Source organism: Oryctolagus cuniculus, chromosome 3 (genome assembly GCF_964237555.1).
Source record: "Oryctolagus cuniculus chromosome 3, mOryCun1.1, whole genome shotgun sequence".
Classification (NCBI taxonomy): Eukaryota; Metazoa; Chordata; class Mammalia; order Lagomorpha; family Leporidae; genus Oryctolagus; species Oryctolagus cuniculus.
The window spans coordinates 170,100,045-170,122,578 of record NC_091434.1 but is presented as its reverse complement, the minus strand read 5'-3'; the positions used below and the strand labels follow the sequence as shown (position 1 = coordinate 170,122,578).

At 40.8% G+C, this 22,534-nt stretch overlaps 1 protein-coding gene across 5 annotated transcripts in view; it reads right to left on the bottom strand.

The window, feature by feature from the left end:
• Positions 1-22,534, bottom strand: part of LRGUK (leucine rich repeats and guanylate kinase domain containing) — a 125,794-nt gene that overhangs the window by 77,510 nt on the left and 25,750 nt on the right. For 4 of the 5 annotated variants that reach the window (XM_051849785.2, XM_002711985.5, XM_070071326.1 and 1 more), the window contains 5 exons: positions 18,520-18,644; positions 14,314-14,457; positions 3,467-3,547; positions 1,724-1,810; positions 190-296 (listed from right to left, as the gene is read on the bottom strand). In XM_051849785.2, coding sequence (XP_051705745.2) covers positions 190-296; positions 1,724-1,810; positions 3,467-3,547; positions 14,314-14,457; positions 18,520-18,644 — 544 coding nt within the window. The remainder of the gene's footprint in view (positions 1-189; positions 297-1,723; positions 1,811-3,466; positions 3,548-14,313; positions 14,458-18,519; positions 18,645-22,534) is intronic. The other variant, XM_017342684.3, reaches the window with a different exon arrangement.

Sequence of the window (22,534 nt, the reverse complement as noted above, 5' to 3'; positions counted from 1 at the left end):
TAAGTGAGCAGTACATTCAGGTACACGCACGCCACAGCTGAGACAATGCAGTCATCAAAGAAAGACGTGCGAAGGTGAGAACGCAACATTTACAGGGAATGAGTGGGTCACAGAAGAGAGGGCTAGGGAAAACGGTGAGGCTGTCTTGCTTGCCCACTCTGAGTTCTCCCTGTGGGTTCCTAATCATACCTGTCAAAGATCCTCTGTGGGTGCATCGTGCTGTTGACAACATGCGTCAGGTGATCCCGGGCTGCGACCACTTCAGGGGGAGGGTCATATTTATTCACTGCGGCAACCTTTTCCAGGATTAGAATGTAAAAGGAAAAACGATGTGTCTCTAAAAAGACAAGGCTTAGGTTTTCTTTATTAAAAGATTCTCGATACGCAACCAGGTATACAAAATAGTTTAACACGTGCCGTGAACTTTTGTATTCAGTCTTCACACTCCTACTCTAACTTTCCATAAACCTGGATAACAAGAATTATCTTAAACTATTGAGCAGAGTTCTTTGACACCCTCCTCCTTTATACTCCCTGGTTTGGGAGGGGAAAGGGCAGAAAGAAAGCAAAGCCTCTGAAGTTCATAACGACTTTTAATGTAGTATCAGTCCAACTTCAGTGTGGAAATAGGAAAAGCAATTCACAGTTCTAGACTCCAGGCAGCTGGCGCCATGGAATTAATTCATCATGCCATCTCATCAAGAACTAGTCCCGAGATCTCAAATTTTATGAAAACTTCTTCCTCTTTCGGCATGGTTCTCTTTCCCTCTATGTTGCCATTCCTCTAAAGACATTATCCTCATCTCTCATATCTTTACTTAATGCACGGTTTTAAATTGTATTCTGTTCATAAAATGTTAAAGCAAAAGACAAATCTAGTAAGTCCCGTTGAGTATAATAACAGGCCAGCTTCTGGAACTGTTTTTAGCTAAGACTTCAGATAGGCGCTGATGAGATGGGATACGTGCTTCTCCACATATTTAATACCTTCTTTCATTCCCATCTGAAATTTGCACTCAGCGGATAAAATCCTCATTAGTAGAGATTTCAGCTGTCATCATCCACTAAAGGAAGACAAAACAGCTACCACAAACCATGGAAGGAAGGCAAGCGCTAGTTAGTGTTCAAGGGCCGGTTCCTCTGGTATCGTATGATCAGGCAGGTTATTTTTTAAAGATCAGAATTGAGATTTAATACCAGGGTAGTGATGTACTTGAGTATCTTTCAATTATCCATAGAATGACAATGTCACACCTTTTATTGTTATATGAGTTTTTAAAATAACACAGATAGAATCATTCATTCACCAAACAGAATAGCTACCCAAACTGGCACTCTGTCTTAACATTGCTGCCCATGCAAGGGGAAATCAAAGAGATGGTAGATGCACATTATGAAAAAACTACCCATGGATTTCCAAAAGTTTTTTGCAACACAATAATCTTTTTATTCTGTTTTTCCACAAACTTCTGGAGTACCCCCATGTAAATAGAGTGCTGCTGCTTCCCACTGCCAAACCTTTCACTGGAAAAGCACAGGCCTTTCACGGCTTCTGTGCCTATGCTCAGCTTTGCAGAATGAAACCGAACAAGAAAAACATTTCCTAAATGAACAGTGAAGTTCCATGTTATTACGTGACTTTCTGATTGATTCACTGGTCCTGCAGCAGGGTGAGCTGTTGAGTATATGAATTCACAAACACAGAAATAACATGATTCCATACCTTTTCTTCCACTTTAATCTTCTTTAGATCTAATTCTGTTAATCGTAGTAGTGTAAAAATTACGAAGAGCCAATATTCAGATTTTTCCTATTCAAAATAGCAAGAACACTATTCAACCACTTGCCTTTGTCCAAATCCACAAGCATTAACAGCTATTTTCATGGGCTTAGGTCTTTCACCTGTTATCACTGTCAGTCCCACATAACCTCAGGGTCTCTACATTTTCACGCTTATCAGTTCCCTTATAGTAACAACTCACATGCAGACTGTGCCCTGTAACTTATAAAGTTCTTCACGTGTGTGGATCTTGTTCATCTCTCTGCGAGATAAGCAAGAGAGGTAGGATTACCCTCATTTCTAAAGAGAAAAACAACTAAGCCTCAGACAGGTAAACTATTCCATTCAAGATTCCATGGCCAGTAACTCAAACTCTGCCCTCCAAAGAATTTCTTATTACAAATAATGAAGCTTTATTATTTTGTTATTACTTAGTTGTGTTATTCTGTATTAATCTGTACTATTAATTTGCCTTTCAACATTGATACTGATTTTTAAAACAAATTCCTTATTGTTCCCTACCATCTGCTACACTGGGATTATTTGTCTTTTAGAAACGATTAATTTTGTATTAAGAAGCTACATCTCTTTGAAGGAAAAAACATGGTGCACACTCTTCATGGATCTGAAACTGGGGTGACAGCACTTTAAGCCCCATTCATCACTTTCTCAGAGATAGGTTTAAATCACCTGGCAACAAAGCAAGTGTTTGGCCCAGCAGTTAAGTATTTGCATCCCGTAGTGTAGTGCCTGGGTTCAATGCGCAGCTCTGACTCCGGAGTTCAGCTCCCTGCCAATGCAGATTCTGGGAGGCAGAAGTGACGGTTCATGTAGTGTGGATAACCTGGATTGAGTTTGCGGCTCCTGACTTTGGCCCTGCTCCAGCCTTTGTGGGCCTTCAAAGAGTGAAACAGTGGATGGGAGCCTTCTTTTTGTCTATATATCTCTGTTTTTTATTTTTTAAATAAATAAAAATAAATTGCCTGCCACTTTCATACCAAAGGCTGTATTGATTTTTAAATCTTTACTTTTTTTTTTTTTATTATTTTGTTTTTTTGCCTGTCTGGACATGTCATCAAGACACAAAAATACAGGTACGCAGACATACATACCAAGCCCAGTCTGTAAAACATTAACTGAAGGACAGTTAATGGGAAAAATGGGATGAAGGACAGACAGACAAAGAAGGAAGCAGGAAGGGAGGGGAAGTAGGTGGCCAGGAAAAGGATCTATGAATGCAGGGAGTAGAGGAGTCTGAAAAACCAGTTCCAGATCCTTAATCAGAGGTCAGGAACCCCTAGGAAGTATATTATTTTCTCCTATAATTATTTTACAACCATGCCAATTTCACAGCTATATCAAATCCAAGTTACTTTAAGCACCTCATCTTAGATTTTCTTTCTCCTGGCATAAAATAGGAACCATATTCTTTCCACGCCTCTGGTGTCTTGCATCTCTAATGCAAAAAAACCACTCTTCTACAATCTCATCTCCACCCTATGATCTTTAGTACTAGCAGAGATGAGCTGGAAATGACCAAGCAGAGCAGGTCAACACTGGACTCTTCTGTTTCAAATGAAGACAAACGATTAATATTCCTAGTGTTCTTTGTCAAGAGAGTTTCTTAAAGAAGAAAAAAACAAGATAGTCCTTTTCTCCCCTTCCTGGACTTAAATGATCTCTCACCTGAATTGGATTTCTTAGGAGATTCAGAATTCGAAGGATAGGTAGATTTTCAATGTAATATATTTCACTCAGCTCAGCAATCTGTTTAATTAAAGACAAATTATTATAAACAGAGAAAGGCACAAATAGAACACATTAATATGAGCTCATTTGGACACTTTAAATTCAACGTATTTTTAAAACTACTATGTTTATTTCTGTGGTATCCGTTGTAACATCTCATTTTTCATCTCTGATTTTATTAATTTGGGTCTTCTTCCCCACCCCCAATTTTTAATTAGTTGGGCCAATGGTGTATCAATTTTGCTCATTTTTTCAAAAAACTAGCTCTTCTTTTCACTCATATTTCATAGTTTTTGTTTCAATTTTGTTTATTTCTTCTCTACTTTTAACTACTTCTTCCCTCTTCCTGATTTGGGGCTTGGTTTGTTCTTGTTTTTCCAGGTCCTTCAGATGCATTGTCAGATCATTTATTTGAAGCCTTTCTGATTTCTTGATGTAGCCACTTATTCCTATAATCTTTCCTCTTAACGCTGCTTTTGCTATCTTCTGGAAGTTTTGATAGGTTGTGCTGTCTTCATTCGTTTCTAGGAATTTTTTGTTTCCCATCTGATTTCTTCTATAATCCAGTGTTCATTCAGGATTATGTTATTTGGGGTCCATGTGTTTGCATATTTTCTAGAGCTTTTTAAGTTGTTAATTTCCAGCTGCATTTCACTGTGGTTAGAAAAGATACATGCTATGGTTCCAAGTTTTTTTAATTTGCTGAGACTTGCTTTATGGCCTGGCATATGGTCTATCCTAGAGAAAGTTCCACGCACTGATGAGAAGAATGTATATTCTGCAGCTGTAGGATGAAATGTTCCAAAGCTATCAATTAGGTCCATTTAGTCCATAGTATAGATTAGGTCTGTTGCTTCTTTGTTGATTTTTGTCTACTTGATTTGATAAAGCACAGTGTTGAAGTCCCCCATTATTATTTTATGGGAGCTTATGTCTCCCTTTAACTCTGTTAACATTTTGTTAACAGATAGGACAGAAATAAAAAATAATCATCAGGAATTACTACCAACAGCTATATGCTAACATATAGAAAAATCTAGAAGAAATGGATGGATTTCTGGACACATAAAATCTACCAAATTTGAGTCATGAAGACACAGAAAACCTAAGTAGACCCAATGACCAAGACAGAGATTGAATCAGTGATAAAGATCCCCTCAACAAAGAAAAGCCCAGGGCTGGATGGCTTCACTACTGAATTCTACCAAACTCTTAAAGAAGAACTAACTCCAATTCTTCTCAAACTATTCAAAACAATTGAAAGGGAAGGAATCCTTCCAAACTCCTTCTATGAGGCCAAGGTCACCTTAATTCCAAAACCAGAAAAAGATACAACAAATAAAGAGAACTACACACCAATACACCTGATGAACACAGACCCAAAAATATTCATCAAAATACTAGCTAACAGGATCCAACAACATATCAGAAAGATCATTCACCTAGACCAACTGGGATTTATCCCTGGTATGCAGAGATGGTTCAACGTATACAAATCAGTAAATGTGATACGTCACATTAAAAATTGAAGAATAGCAACCCATGATTATCTCAATAGATGCAGAGAAAACATTTGATAAAATATAATGTCCTTTCATGATAAAAACCTCAAGCAAATTAGGCATAGAAGGAACATTCCTCAACATGATCAAGGCTATGTGTGACAAATCCAGAGCTAGGATCATACTGAATGAGGAGAAGTTGGAAGCATTTCCACTAAGATCTGGAAACAGACAAGCCTGCCCACTCTCAGCATTGGTATTCAATATAGTTCTTGAAGTTTTAGCCAGAGCCATTAGGCAAAATAATAATAATAATAATAATAAAAATATCAAAGGGATATAAATTAGAATGGAGGAAGTCAAACTATCCCTCTTTGCAGATGACATGATCCTATATAGAGAGGAACCAAAAGATTCCACTAAGAGAGAACTGGAATTCCTAAGAGAGTTTGGTAAAGTTATAGGACATAAAATCAACACACAAAAATCAATGGCTTTTGTGTACATAAACAATGCTATGGCTGAGAAAGAACTTGTAAGATCAGTCCCATTCACAATAGCTACAAAAAATTTAAATACCTTAGAATGAATTTAACCAAGGATGTGAAAGATCTCTATAATGAAAATTACAAAACATTAGAGAAAGAAATGGAAAATGCACAAAAATGGAAGAATCTTCCATGATTTTTAACTGGAAGAATTAATATCATCAAAATGTCCATATTACCCAAGCAATTTATAGATTCAATGTAATCCCAATCAAAATACCAAGGACATTCTTCTCAGCTCTAGAAAAAACAATGCTAAAATTCATATGGAAACATAACAGACCCTGCATAGCTAAAGAAATCTTAAACCACAAAAACAAAGCTGGAGGCATCACAATACCAGATTTCAAGACATACAGGGCAGTTATAATCAAAACAGCCAGGTACTGGCACAAAAATAGACATGTAGACCGATGGAACAGAAGACAAACTCCAGAAATTAATGCATGCAGTCTATCAACTGATCTTTGACAAAATCAGTCCCCGGAGAAAGGACAGTCTTCAACAAATGATGCTGGGAAAATTGAATCTATGCATGTGGAAATATGAAACAAGACCCCTATGTTACAGCTTATACAACATTCAACTCACATTGGATCAAGGATCTAAATTTATGACCTGATACAAACAAATTACTCTAGGAAAATATCAGGGAAGTTCTTCAAGACATTGGCATACGCAAAGATTCTTGGAAAAGACCCCAGAAGTACAAGCAATAAAAGTAAAAATGGGCAAATGGGATTACATCAAGCTAACAAGTCTGCAATGCCAAGGAACACTCCACAAAGTGAAGAGACAACTGACAGAATGGAAGAAAATATTTCCAAACTATCCAACTTGATAAAGGATTAGTATCCAGTATATACAAAGAGCTCAAGAAACTCAATAACAACAAAATAATCATGAAATAGGCAAAGGATATGAACAGGCTTTTTTCAAAGAATGAAAAACAAATGGCCAGCAGACATATGAAAAAATGCTCAAGATCACTAGCCATCAGGGAAATGGAAATAAAAATAAAAATGAGCTTTAACCTCACCCAGGTTAGAATGGCTCTCATACAGAAATCAAAAAACAATAAATGCTGGCAAGGATGTCAGGGAAAAAGGTACCCTAATAGACCGTCGGTAGGAATGTAAACTAGTACAGCCATTATAGAAAACAGTATGGGGATTCCTCAGAAATCTGGAAGTAGATCTATCATGCGACTGAGCCATCCCGGTCTTGGGTATTTACCCCAGCAAAGTGAAATCAGCATATGAAAGTTACTTGTATCCCCATGTTTATTACAGCTCAACAGCTAAGATATGGAATCAATCCAGATGTCTATCAGCTGATGATGGGATAAAGCAAATAGGACACTCTCAGCCATAAAAAGAACGAAATCCTGTCTTTTGCAACAAAATGGATGAAATTGGAGGTCATTATGCTTAGTGAAGTAAGCCAGTCCCCAAAAGACAAATACCATGTTTTCTTTTATGTAGTAGTTAATATAGTAGCTAATATTTATCATATGTTTTCTCTGATGCAGGAGTTAATACAGAATACCAAAAAATACGTTAAGAGTGAAATGGACATGATGAGATTTGATTGTTGTTTTAAATCTGGTTTCTACTCCTGTGGAACTATAGTCTATTTTTTACTTACTTAATATTATGGTTAGTGGTATATTAAGCCTGTGATTATAGAATGGACTGAAATTATGTTTTTGCAAAAATTTAAAAAAAAAAGGAAGGAAGGAGAAGGGATTAAGGGAAGGGAAAAAGGGAGAGAGGGAAATATGGTTATCTTCTCAGAATTGTACTCATGAAATCTGTTCTCTTTATATTAATAAAAATTATTTTAAAAATTGCTCTGCTGAATATCTAGCTTTCTAATGAGAATTCCACAGAGCTATGCAGAACAAGGGACTGACTGCACGCTCCTTCAATAAACGGGAATGAGCACCTTTTCCTATCTGGCCAGAGAACAGTAAAGCCCCGCCTCTGATCCATATTTATTTTAAGGTGGAAATAAACTAGTAGATAAAATCAGAGAAACAGGGGCTGGCACTATGGCTCAGCAGGTTGCGCTTGATCTGCAGGGCTGGCATCCCACATGGGTGCTGGTTTGAGTCCCAGCTGCTCCACTTCCAATCCGGCTCCCTGTTAGTGCGTCCGGGGAAAGCAGCAGAAGACGGCCCAAGTGCTTGGGCCCCTGCACCCACGTGGGAGACCCAGAGGAAGCTCCTCGCTCCTGGCTCCTGGCTTCGGCCTGGCCCAGCTCTGGCTATTGCAGCCATACAGGGAGTGAACCAGCAGGTAGAAGATTCTTTCTCTCCTTCTCTGTAACTCTGTCTTTCAAATAAATAAATGAATCTTTTTTTAAGTGAAAAACAAATCAGAGAAACAATAAAAATACATATAAGGGCAACCTGAGTACGCACCTCAACACTCATCCCTGTTCCTAGGCCTCAGTCTCCCAACTCTCCCCCACTAACTTAGCATCTGCTACCCTGGTCTCATTAACTGATTCAGCCTTCTTATTCCATCTGTATGTGTGACTCTATCACTTTTTCCACAAAAGAATTATTTTAAGGTAAAAATTGAAAGCTATGCACAAACTTCTTGATGAGTATCCACTGTTCACCTTAACATGTTTGCTAAACTGCACACTGAAGTTCTACGTACTTCTCTGCATAGGTTATGTTCAGCAGCTTTTAAAAGAGGAGAAAAAAGACTATTCCGAGCTCTGGTTGAAGCAGGCCCTCAGTTCTCCACTAAAGACAAATAGTTCTGCTTAAATTTCCTGTAATTAGCAAACCTATAATTTTCTAAATATTTATTTATTTGAAAGCCAGAATTTACACACAGAGAGGGAGATACAGAGAGGGACAGACAGAGAGAGAAACAGATCCTCCATCTGTTGGTTCACTCTCTGAGTGGCTACAACAGCCATGCCTGGGCCAAGTGAAAGCCAGGAGCCAGGAATTGCATCTGGTCTCTCCCATGGGTGGCAGGGGCCCAGGAAACTGGGCCATCCTCCGCTGCCTTCCAAGGTACATCAGTAAGAAACAGAATCAGAAGTGGAGCAGCCAAGACTTGAACCTCTTGGACATGGAATACTGGCATCGCAAGTGGTGGCTCAACCCACTGCATCACAACGCCAGCTCCAGAAATACAATTATATTTAAAGTATAAATAGTGAACTTTTATAAAAGGTTAACAATCATCTTTTCATTTCTATTTCCCCCCCACCAAATCATGTCTGCATACATTATAAAAGCATTCCAATAGCATGGTCGCCAATACTCCTGAGTTACTCCATTACTAAGTCAGGTGACGAACATATGTCCTATGTTCCAAAGATGCTGATTTCAGACATAATATGACAGGTGAACGTGAGTCACAATATACAACCTGCACATATTAATTGGGGCAGAGCATTGTTATGCTAGTAGGCATCTTTTGTCATTGGATACTAGACTATCTACTAGGTTGCCATTATAAGACATCTATAAGAAAAAAAGGGATCACTGAAAAAATATTGTGGTATTCAGGAAAAGTAAACTTGGTTCACATTATTTGGTAAAAACTTCCCAGCAATGGATTTCCATCCATCACACAGCTCTTGTTATTGGACCTAACACAAACGTTAACCAAGAGCTCCTGCATTCACCATGTCTTACTAACAAGTCCCAGCCACTTGTACTTGTACACATTACAGGCGGCAGCAGAAACTGCTACGTTCTTTCTTAAGGGCATTCCGATACATTATAGGTGCTTAGGCTGGGAACCAGCTTCCCTACTTGAGAGGTTTATATCAGAGATCAGCAGACAAAAATCAGATACAAGATGTTGCTGGTAAAACTGAATGTATTCCTAAGAAACCATCCTCATGTGATTAAATGAGACAGAATAGTCCCAGTTTAGCAATACAATGCGTGCTCATTTTGAAGACTGCTATCTATGGTGATTGACAAGGAAAAATCTCCTTGATAGGTTACCAACACCGTGAATAGAATGATCATGGATTACATAACCTATGTTCTACAAACACGTCAGCTGGGATCAGGCCAACAGCCTGCGCTCACTCATCAGTGAGCCCGTGCAAAGCGAGGTAATGGACACCCAAGCCAGCTGAGCCCATCACCGTGGGGCGGCTCACCAAGAAGCAGGCAAGGAGTAAGGGGTCCTGAGGAAAGGATAGGGTCCTTGCCCCAGATACGCACCCACCAGTGTTCTCTGCAGAGGTCAAGGCTATCCAGAAAGAACAGCTGCTGGGATAGCTTTTGCAATCTTTGGAGCTACATAGCAGATCAGCTACTTGCCTGGGCCAGCCCCTCTGGATGCAAAGAAGCCAAAATCCCCCAAAGAGGCAGCCTCCTTCCTATCTGCACCCCACAGCAGGAACACCTGCACCAGGTAGAATGCACTCATTTCAGCACGAGATCCAACCACAGCAGTGTCCTTGTACCCCGCCCTGGCTGCCTCTGCACCAACTGTCGGCCTTTGGAGGCCCCAGGTACCCCAAGGAATGATCTAGTCTAACCCTTTTCTTTGGAAGTCCTCACAAACACATATCCAGAGAGAAATTAAGTTGACTTAAAATCAGATTGTATTCAGTTCCCCAAAATTCCTTTTCCTCACACAGATGAATAGAAGTGTGAGCCAGGATCCAGCAAAGATGGGGAGAAATTCTCACGCACTGCTTGCCTGAAATATTAGATGATATCTATCTCTGAAAAAAAAAAAAAAAAAAACAACAAAGAGCTACACAGAATTTCCTAGCTATATAAAGCATCACAAAAAATAAAGCTTAGGACAACAGTCTTCAGCTGCCATCACCTCTATCCGTATTCAGGAAGAAGGGTTGGAGCCCTGCAAAAACCGGAGACCAGGACCTCTGGGAGGAATGCTGCTGCTATTCAGGATTTGAGGTCGTCCCACGCTTCTGCTGCATAGTGGGCATTGTCTTGTTGGTCCTCACAAACCCACTGAAAAGTGTCTGGGAACAAACACTGTCCAATAATGACACCAAGACTCCAAGAAGTAACACGGCATTCTCGAAGTCACTCCCAGATTGCTATTCTGCAGCTAAATGAAATGACTGGGATGTTTTAAATGCCAGAAATGACTTAAAATCTAAAGCAGATGACAGAGTGGAGACAGAGCAAAGGCCCCAAATCGTCAGCTGCTGAAAGTCCAAATAGTCACGTGCAGGTGCTACAGTGCTTCAGTGGCTAAACCTAAATGAATAATATCTATGAAAGTGCTATCAATAAAACAATATTCCTAACAGCAAACTATCATATGAAAATCAGAAGCTATGTTTTGCTTCTTTTAAAAAAGTATTTATTTATTTATTTAGAGAGGGACCCAGCTGCTTCAGCCATCAGCACCTGCTGCCTCCCCAGATGCACAGTGTTAGGAAGGTGGTATCAGCAGCAGAGGCAGAACTCAAACCCACGCACTCCAGTCTGGGAGGTGGCTTCTTAGTCGCTATGCCAAATACTTGTTCCTGTCCCTACACTTGACCTTAGCCAAAAGGCCGAGAAGCGAAGTTCCTGTTCCTTTCAGTGGTAAGTTTTCCAGCCCTGTTCCACAGCATTCTCAGTTGTCCTGAGAGGTCTCTGAGGAGCTTGTCAAATGGCTCAAAGAATATTTCAAAGTACTGTGGTTTGCTCCCCAGCCCGCTCAGCTGGGGAGGCAGGGAACTGTGTTATTGTTACAAGCCCAGTTATTGACAAAAGATCTCCTCTGGGACACGTGGACCCTTTTTTTTTTTAATGGTGTCTTTTAACATTTGAAAATTATAAACTCTCTTGGCTTAATGCTACCCTCTTTCTCCTAAAACTTTTTTTTTTTTTTTTTTTGACAGGCAGAGTGGAGAGTGAGAGAGAGAGACAGAGAGAAAGGTGCTGCGGCCGGCGCACCACACTGATCTGAAGGCAGGAGCCAGGTGCTTCTCCTGGTTTCCCATGGGGTGCAGGGCCCAAGCACTTGGGCCATCCTCCACTGCACTCCCGGGCCACAGCAGAGAGCTGGCCTGGAAGAGGGGCAACCAGGACAGAATCCGGCGCCCCGACTGGGACTAGAACCCGGTGTGCCGGCACCACAAGGTGGAGGATTAGCCTAGTGAGCCGTGGCGCTGGCCTCTCCTAAAACTCTTTCAAATGTAATTTGAAAAATCACTTGAGATGTAAGAGGACAATATATTTTTGTGAGATATTTTTAGACCTGCTCTATCCAATATAATATTATTGGTCATATGTGGTTACCCTGCACTTGAAATCTGGCTAGTATGAACTGAGATGTACTCTAAATGTAAAAGACATACCAGCTGTCACAAACTTAGTATGAAACAATGGAAAGTAAAATATCATATCAGTAAATTTGCATGTTGACTGCATGTTTAAAGATAACTTTTGGTTATATTATTAACATTAATTTGACTTGTTTCTTTTTACCATTTATCCTGATGACTAGAGAACTTTAAATTCCCTATGTGTCTCCCGTCTCTGGCTCAGGTCCTATTCCCATGGAGAGCACCGTTCTGGGGCACTGCACCACACTGTCTGCTAGCAGGGCCATTCGCATTTCCTTGACTGTGATGTCCTGCAGAGGCTAAGAACACTAGTTCTGGAGGAAAGCTATTCTGTACACAAATCCTGGCTCTGCTGGTTGCTGGACACATAACCTAGGGCAAGTTACCCGACCGCTCTAGGCCTCCGCTTCTTCATCTGAAGCAGCAGTGAGGGTTACAGCGAGGGTTCAGTGCCTAGTGCACCCACACACTCAGTGAACAGCTCCAGATTATGAGGAGAAGCAGCACCACCAGTGTAACTCCTCCTCTTGCATCCTGAGACACCCTCACGGGGATTCCATGAGCATTATCCCGTCTTGCCAACACCCACTGGGGCACCTCAACAACTTGTGGGAGATTTGAAGTAAAAGATCAGCTTGCTTTGGAGTCTGTGCATGGTTCTTCACGTATGCACTTTCCACAGACTTTCTGAGGACCCCTCATAAGCGAGAAGCATTTTCAGGCAGGAAATTAAAAACCGATCAGTCTGCAAGGGTAACCACGTGAAAAGGGCACCGGAACCACCCTACACAGAGACGGTGCAGACTCCCCCAGACAGCACCGTGAACATAGGTCGTCTACTGGAACTAACTGCCTTGAGAGGTCGCCAAAACAATTTCACTCACAAATCATGCGAGAAGGAGGATGGACAGTTTGTCTGTGATTAAAAATTCACTTTCTCCCAGATGCAGTGACTGACTTCTCTTGATCTTTAGCAATCTAACAGATGATGGAAACTCGCTGGAGAAAGAGACGACAGACAAAAACCCTCGAGCAGGACACGGGACACAGCAAGTCCTCCCCAGCATCACAGCTCACTCCACTCTCTCTCAGGGTCGGCCACCTTCTCACTTCCAAAGAAACAAATGTCCAACTGCCTTATGAAATCTCTTACCCCTAACATGTGACAAAGAACCCAACATGAATAAAATCACTTTGCAGGTCTTACTGTATAACAAGTCAGCTAGGAACCAACTTCCTGTATCATGATTAGGAGCACAAATTCTTTTCAAAAGACAAAATGTAATTAAGAGTGAAAGCTAATTACAACAATTTTTGAAGTGTGCAGTTACTCAGGCATGGAAATTTGAGTAAATCCCTAACTCTTGGGCAGACTGGGACATATACCAATAGGATACAAGAATTCATTTTCTATACCTTTTCTATTTTTCCTAAATGGTTTTGCCTTTCTTAGGATATTTATATTCACAATTTTTAACTGATAGGTAAAATTATATGTTTATTATTCAACATATCTTGAAATATACATTGTGGAATGGCTAAATCTAGCTAATTAACAGATGCATCACCTCATAGAGTTTGTGCTAAAAACATTTAAAATCCCCTGGCATTTTCACTACAATACATGGTTTTTAACTACGGCTTTTAAGCTATGTTGTACAGCAGACATCTTGAACTTACTCCTCCTGGCTGAAATTCTGTACCCTCTGAGCAGCATTTGCCCAGCTGCACCTCCCACCATGACCCCAGTCCTCTCTTTGAACAGCGGGCCTGGGCAGCACGGTACTGAGGCTGTTCTCCTGCCTTCGATCTCCCTGCCCTGACATTTCAGACATCCCTCACGCCATCATGCTACACAAGATTTTACAGGAGCATTACCTACCGCAGAAAAATCGCGTGACTATGGATGCGGCTTTAACCTTTAAAACAATGTAATCAGAAATCATCCAATTTTCAAAATTTAAGAATTGCAATTTTTTTAAAAGTCCATCTGTAACTACTACTCTGGGAAATTTGCCAGAATGACATTTTTAAAATTTTATTTTATTTACTTGACAGAGAGAGAGAGAGAGCAAGTTCCAGCCTACTGGTTTGCTCCCCCACTGTGGAAGAGCCAGGAACTCAATCCCAGTCTCCCAGGCTGGTAGCAAAGACTCAGGTACTTGAACCACCACCTGCTGCCTCGCCAGGTCTGCTTTAGCAGGAAGCTGGAGTAGCGGGCAGAACCAGAACTCAAGGTTCTCTGATACAGAAGGTGCGTGTCCCAATCCATGTCTTAACCACCATCCCAAATGCTCACCCTCGGCATAACAATTCTAAACTGACATGTAACGCGAAAAGTCCTTGTGAAACCAGTAATGGGGTGTTTGTGCTATGCCTCTGCTACCCCCTTCTGTAGACAATGAAACCACGGTATGTAATACATTACCTTATTATCTTCCAGGTGGATCACTTCCAGAAAGTCATGATTCTCCAAGCCCTGGAGACTACTTATCTGGTTGTGGGACAGATCCAGATTCTGTAGGGCTTTCAGATCTTCTAAACCCGTGAGCTTCTCAATCTGGTTATTGCTCTACAATGGACAACATATACTTAATATTGAAAGGCCTCTTGCAGGAAAAGTTGTAATGTCAAGTTTTCATTCAGAATACTGCCCCAAATCTCTTACAATATCACTAAGGCATTCTCTCACCTTCCCTTCAACTCCATTTCCACCTCTCTCAATTCACACACACACTCACTCCAGTAAGAAATCCCAGTTTTTGAGGTGGAACACTAAAAATACAATATTTTCATCAAAGTTAAAGCAAGGTGAATACTCAAATCAGCAGGAAAGACAAAAGGCTAGTTTATATAAACTTTTACTATTTCATATCTGAAATCTAATGGCAGCATAGCTCCATGTCTATCTTTAGAAATACAGATTAAATGAAGTTCTTTCATCACCATCACAATAAAACATTTGAATGTTGAATTTCCCAGACACACTTTGCTCTCAGAAGCATCCTAAATATAATCCCTTCTTATCCCAAGAGCGATGGTAATCTGTTACCTTGGAAGCCTCCATGTTAACTTGTGCTGTTACATGGTTCTCTCATCTTAAATCTAGCCTGGACCTCCAACCTCTCTTACCCAAAAGAATATGGCAGGGGTGGGCATTGTGCCCACCAGTTGGTATGCCCACATCCCATACTGGAGTATCAGTTTGAGCCCTGGCTGCTACGTTTCCAGTCCAGCTTCCTGCTAATGCATTCTGGGAGCAAGTGGATGGTGGGCTGAGTGCTTGGGGTCCTTGCCACCCAACAGCAGAGACCCAGATGGAGTTCCTGGCTCCTGGTTTCAACCTGGCCCAGCCTACGTGCTGCAAGCATTTGCAGGGTGAACCAAAAGAAGGAAGACTGATCCATCTTTCTCTCTCTTTGCCCTGCCCTTCAATTAGACAAAAGTAAACATGTCTTTGTTTGTTTGCTTGTTTTTAAGTTCTGGTTCCTCTACATCCTCATCTACCAGTACCAAGTTCAAAATGTAGAAAAGCCTGGCAGCTTAAGTTTTTAGGAGTGCTGAGCTACCATTTAAGATACTGTATTCCAGCTACTCTGTAGAGAGAACGTGCAGAAAGTCTTCATGGAGATGAAGTCGCATGGACAGAGGCCTTGAGACTAAGTAGACAGAAAAATACAGCCACCCGGCACCTCAACTAAGCCAACCCCCAATGAATATCCTAGCTGAATGCAGCGCCCGGAAGAACCAACCAGCTGAACGCAGCTCAGACTATAGAAGTATTAGCTGGTACATGGTTATTTCTCCAAGTCATCGCAACTGAGGTGGCTTCTTATGCAACAATAAAAAATCAAACTAAGTTCTTAAACAATCCATACATAAGCATCTTCTCAGACAAGAACAAAACAAAGATTCAAGACTAAAACACTGTCCTTTTTCCCAACTTCCATGTACTAGTAACAACAAATGAGAGTGAAAACAATAATTTGTTCTTTCCTGGTATTTTCTAACATACTCATTATTTCTTGTGTTTTTTAGCTTTGAAGTATAAGAAAATGCCATAGTAAAACTAAATGTTTAGTTTGAGAATCAAAATAAAGAGTAATTTTGAGATTTTTGTTCAATGGTATAATGCTATGGCTCTTTAAAATACTCATTTAGAATACTCCAATGGCATGAGGGTTTATTACACTATTTTTTTGTTTGAAAAATAAATTTGAAAAATTCCATAACAGACAGAAAAAAATTCTCATAACATTATTGCTAAAGTTTCCTTCTATTTATACCTCAAAAAAGTTGAAAGTGTAATAAAAAGGAAAAGAAAAAACTATGCTAAACTTACATCATATTAATTTAATGTATTGAAATAAAAACTCAATATCTTATTCAAAATATGCCCACATGTTAAATGTATGTATGGTGCACTTCTTCCAAGAGAACTTTGGAGTGCTTTAGATGTGGTAGATAGACTGCAATTCTTTACAGTATCTCTGGTGGCTTTCGAAGTTGGAGATGACAGGAGTGGAGTGAGCCATAGAAAAGTTGAATTAGATAGCCTGCGGTCATGAAGAATCCAAAACTGAGAAAACTTCGCTCACAGAAACTCTGAATTGAAAGTGAGCCGGCTCAAGCCTTTATCCAATGTTGAAAACTGACCCATCACTCCTGAAAGTAGCTATCTAGTTTCTGTAGAAATAGTTCCTACTGCTTGTTTTATAATAATTAGCACAGAAGAAACTTTTGGAAAGAAGCTATTTTCTTAAATAAATGGAATTAGAAACATGGTCAAAGTACCAGTTTGAGAGGGAAAAAACACGCATCCTTAACTAAGTAGAAATGAATTTGTAACTGTCATTGCCTGCTAAGAAGCTAAGTGACAGAACAGCCTACCAGCAAACCACGTTTAGATTTATCACAAAAGTTGCCATTTGACAATTAAAAATCATTTAAGTTTGGTGAATTGTTCTTCTTTCTCTAAATTGTAAAGTTAACTACTGTCAATAGAAATTTAAAAAACCCAGTTTTATGATTCATGAGTTTAAAATATAAGCACTGAAAACTGTTGAAACAAGTGCATAGCATTTAATTTTATAGATTTAATTAAAATGTGGGAAAGAAAACCTTCCTATTCTCAAAAATTTTAAGGAAAATGAGTGACAGCATATTCTCTATTTTTCTAATTTATCTTGGATGCTAGGAATGGAGATTGGAAACAATGTCCCTATTTGTAGAAAAAAAAATATTGTGAGCTTTTCCCAAAAGCTACTTGAGACAGAATGAAACAAACTCTTAGGGTGAAGGTGCTCTTACTTATGAGTTCAATTCTCACCGCCTATCTCTTTCCACATCTCTTTCCATTCAACACGCTCCACTTAAAATGAATGGAGACATCAACACAGAACAGATACATGAAGAAAAGGATAAGGTCCTAACAAACAACAAACTAAATAGGACATACTTCCAATAATCCTTCAGAACACCATACTTCTAAAATGTGACTTTCCATTTTGAAATTTTCAACACAATTTATCAAATTCATTTTAATTTATGCTTTACTAACATACCTTAGCGGGTAGAAAATCTTAAACCTCAAGTGAATTATTAAACCTTTGCATTCTTTAAAAAAAAAAAAGATTTACTTATTTATTTATTTGAAAGGCATAGTCACAGAGGGAGAGAGAGAGAGAGAGAGAGAGAGAGAGAGAGATCTTCCACCTGCTGTTTCACTCCCCAAATGGCCGCAACAGCCGGGGCTGGGCCAGGCCAAAGGCAAGAGCCAAGAGCTTCCTCCTGGTCTTCCACATGCTATTCTAGTCTTTTTATATTTAAAAAAAATTTATATTTTTTAAAAAATTGTAGGGGCTGGTACTGTGGCAGAGTAGGCTAAGCTTCTATCTGCAGCACCACCATCCAACATGGGCACCAGCTCAAGTCTCAGGCTGCTCTTCTAATTCGGCTCTCTGTTGATGGCCTGGGAAAGCAGTAGCAGATGGCCTAAGTGCTTGGGCTCCTGTACCCACGTGGAAGACCTGGAAGAAGCATGTGGCTCCTGGCTTTGGATCAGCACAGCTCCAGCCATTGCAGCTATTTTAGAGTGATTCAGGGGATGAAAGATCTCTCTCTCTCTCTGCCTCTGCCTCTCTCTAATTCTGCCTTTTAAATCAATTAATTAAAAAAAAAACAGATTTAATCAAGAAAGATAATCAAATTAAGGTAATATGGAGAATTACAAAATTTTTTTTTAAAAATTTGGCATACAGAGATTATTTTTATCTATGGGGTAATATGCAATGTTTCATTACTTGTGTACATTATATAATATTCAATCAGGGTAAATATATTTATTCTTTCAAGCATTTAAAATTTCTATATAATGAAACCATCCAAAATTGTACCTTCTAGGTTTTCTTAAATAGAAAAATATACAATACTTTATCTATATCTCTGCACTATTCAATAGAACATCTCATTTTACTTTAGTATGAAATATTGGTATCATACACATTCATGCTAGAAAACTGAAGACGGTAACAACTTGTAAAAGAATTAGCTCCTTACATATTTTAAAAAGCCTCGTCACAAGTGATATTAAAACATGGCTACTCTACAAAGAGCAGCGCTTTGTTAGACTCACCAGACACAGTATTTTGATGGGTAATGTGGCTAAGCCATTAATTTCTGTGATCTTGTTGTTGGCCAAACTAAGGTGCGTTAGACTGTAGCACATCTCTAGTCCACCGATCTCTTCTATTGCATTGTCTGTATATCACGGCTATGTTTAAGGAAAATGTTAGTAAGAGCATTTTGAAGAAAAACAGGAACCAATGTCAAATCACCATAGAAAAATCAGACAATAGCTTAAAGAAGTAGTATATGCCCAATATAGGATGAACACACTAAATCTTGAATTATTTTTCATATTAAAATTATAGTCTATATGAAATTAATTGTTCTATAAAAAAAGGCATGGTTTTTGAGTGTGCTCGGTTGCATCTCTGACATGGTGGCTGGAGCTGCCTCCTTGCAGTGTGTTCTTTGCTTCAAGAACAGCTCAGAGCCGGCGCCGTGGCTCAATAGGCTAATCCTCCACCTTGCGGCGCCGGCACACTGGGTTCTAGTCCCGGTTGGGGCGCCGGATTCTGTCCCGGTTGCCCCTCTTCCAGGCCAGCTCTCTGCTATGGCCAGGGAGTGCAGTGGAGGATGGCCCAGGTGCTTGGGCCCTGCACCCCATGGGAGACCAGGAAAAGCACCTGGATCCTGGCTCCTGCCATCGGATCAGCGCGGTGCGCCGGCTGCAGCGGCGGCCATTGGAGGGTGATCCAACGGCAAAGGAAGACCTTTCTCTCTCTGTCTCTCTCTCACTGTCCACTCTGCCTGTCAAAAAATAAAAAAAAAAAAAAAAAAAAAAAAAAAAGAACAGCTCAGCCGCCTGCTCTCAGGCAGGCCTTCTGGTATCAGACCTGCCCTGCGGGGCAGCCTGCAGTATGCTGTCATCCTCACGGCGAGGGTATCAGCCACGGGACATGTCAATTGTAGCAAATGGGTCCACCAGAGACAAACACCCTGCTGTAGACAGCAACGACCCTTACTACCTATCTTCATTGGCTTCTTTTCTCCCAACATGAGGCTTATACTCTGCCACAATTTCCTTAAATGTCTGTTAAGTCCCCATTCCTTGGGGCTGGCGCTGTGGCGCAGCAGGTTAAAGCCCAGGCCAGCACCGCCAGCATCCCATATGGGCTCTGGTTCAAGTCCTGGCTGCTCAACTTCCAATCCAGCTCCCTGCCAATGTGCTTGGGAAAGCAGTGGAAGATGGCCCAAGTCCTTGGGCCCCTGCATCCTGTAGGAGTCTTGGAAGAAGCTCCTGGTTCTTGGCTTTGGATAAGATAACTCTAGCTGTTGTAGCCAGCTGGGGAGTGAACCAGCAGATAGACCTCTCTTTCTCTACCTCTCTGTAACTCTTTCAAATAAATAAATCTTTAAAAAAATGCAAAAAAGAAAGAAAAAAGGTTTCCATCTGTGTTCCACCCAGTCACCTAAAACTGCTATTTCAAAGACATTGAATCCATTCAACTCTGTCCTTAGTCTCTTGGGCTGGGTTCTAGGATCTAATGCCACTTCCCTAAAGAAGCTGTTTTCCTTCTCAAAAAAGCCTATAATATAACCATTCCTCAGCCACGCATAATGCAGAGTGCATCCGTATCACAAAGACATATGTTTGCCCCACTGTTATTTGTAATGATCGCACCTCTACTTCTTACTAGCTGGGTGTGATTTAACTTTTCTCTGCTCAGATTTTTCATTAGTGAAGTAGGGATAACACCAAGCTGATATTAAGGTAAAAAGCTGAATCTGGGGCTAGCGCTGCAGTGCAGCGGGTTAAGCCAAGGCCTGAGATGCCGGCATCCCATATTGGAGCAGCGGTTTGGATTCCCGCCGCCTCACCTCAGATCTGGCTCCCTGCTGATGCACCCCGGAAAGCAGCAGAAGATGGCCCAAGTACTTTGGCTGTTGCCACCAATGTAGGACACGTGGGTGACGCCTTAGCCACTGCAGTCATTTGGCGAGTGAACCAGTGGATAGAAGATATCTTTCTTTGTGTGTGTGTGTCTATTTCTGTCACTCTGCCTTTCAAATAATTTTTTTAAGTTCAATTATGAGGAAAAATAGAAAATGAGTGCCACTGAGTTATAGAAACCGTAGATTTCTGAACACTTGTAAGGCATCGACATCGTATTACTGAATTATAACCACATGAGGCATGGAACCATCTCCTCTACCACTTGGCCAACTGCAAAGAAATGGATGATTCAAAACAGGAACTGAATCTGGACAGACCTAAGCAGAGAAACAGGTAAATAAGGCTCTAGAGCAGAACACATTGCTGAATGTACCAGAAATTCCTGGGTTGTCCTCACTGGTTTCAGATTCGATCCTTGGGCTGAAGCATGGCTCTGCTTGTGGCCAGTAAGCGTTCTCAGATCTACTTCTATAAGCTCCTTCCGGTACAGCCCTAACAGACATTTCAGCTCACGGTCACTGTCCTTTCATTCTCCTTTTTTGGGGCTGTTTAAATAATTCTGGAACTAAAACAAAGGCTCTGTCTTTGGAGATCAGGGCGGCAGCAGATGAGAAATGTGAAATACAGGAAATAGGATACTAAACTACCTCCCCTAACTGTAGATGAAATAAGATACCTGTGGAACAGGCAATCACTGGCAACAACCAGGCTAGGAGAAGTGCAAGTGGCCGCCCATCTCATTTAGCAGAGAGAGCAACAGTGTCTAAGTCTCTTCTCAGGAGCCTGGTCCCGGCAGCTCTCCAACCACGGTGCAGTGCTCTGCGTCACTGCAGCGTGAACTGGAGGCTGTGGGTGGCTGGGCCAGAATGCTTTTCCCATGCTAAGCAGGCTAAGATGGAAAACTAGAAAGGAGGAATCCTAAACCTTTCCAGAGGTATCAGGAAGGGAAAGGGAAAGCTCACTTATTTTTTCCACGTTCATTTCCAAAAAACACAAAAGGCTAACTGAAGTACATTCAGCCTGTTCTCTGGGCTTGACTACCACACGTGTTTTGAAATCGACATTGCAACAACAGAAAGGAGAACACAGAGGCCTCACTGCGATGCTAGCCGTCATGGCACTGGCACACAGGTTACGGAACTGGCATAATCTCAGCTGAGGAATGTGCACTCTCAGAAAAATCACCTCCTATTTCTCAAAGCTTTGCCTCCTTTTACATCTCAAGCAACTTCAGACACTATACACTAATCAGGCTTCTGAGTGGAGAATACTTCTAAGAGAGGCACAGTAGCTGTGCCCTTTAACATCACGTGTGACTACCAGCAATGGCAACGGTCAACACGCGGGACTCTGGGCGGGAACTGTGGAGTAGCAGGTTAAGCCGCTGGCTGCAACGCTGACATCCCACACAGGTGCCAGTTCATGACCTGGCTGCTCCACTTCCAATCCATCTCCCTGCTAATGTCCCTGGGCCCCAGTATCCATGTGGGAGACCCAGATGAGGCTTTTGGCTCCTAGCTTTGGCACTAGCTGACGCGGCCATTTGGGGAGTGATGAAAGATCTCTCTCTGTTGCTTCTTCTCTCTCTGTAACTCTGACTTTCAAATAAAATAAATAAATCTTTAAAAAAATATATGCAGGACTGGGCCATACAGAGCTCTGAGTTTCCCGTTAGCTTTCAAGAACACCTTAATCTCCCCCATCTCCCATTTTCTTATTTTAAGAACTTTCATCAAATGGTACTTGCCCTTTCTCCTAAATTATTCTTTCATGTTCTTTCACAGGTCTTGGAACTTTCTGATAAGAAGAACTATAATCTGATAAGTCACCAAGCTATTATAATGAATTCATTTACTGGGTTAATCCTCTTAGGTATATTTTAATTTTAAAAGACCACTATCAAGAAAAAGAGACTCAAAGAATCAAAACCATCATATTGCATTTCAGCTCTGAAGTTTCACCATTATGGGACTAAGTCTTTTACAGTGGAATTGCAGGTCCTTGTGGAAACTGACTGAAGGAAAGCTGTGGCACTTAAGTGTAACTTTACAACTAGGGAAAAAGCCCAACAATGTGGTTTTGCATTTTGGCGCTGCTGTTAGTGGTTCACAATACTTGACATGAATTA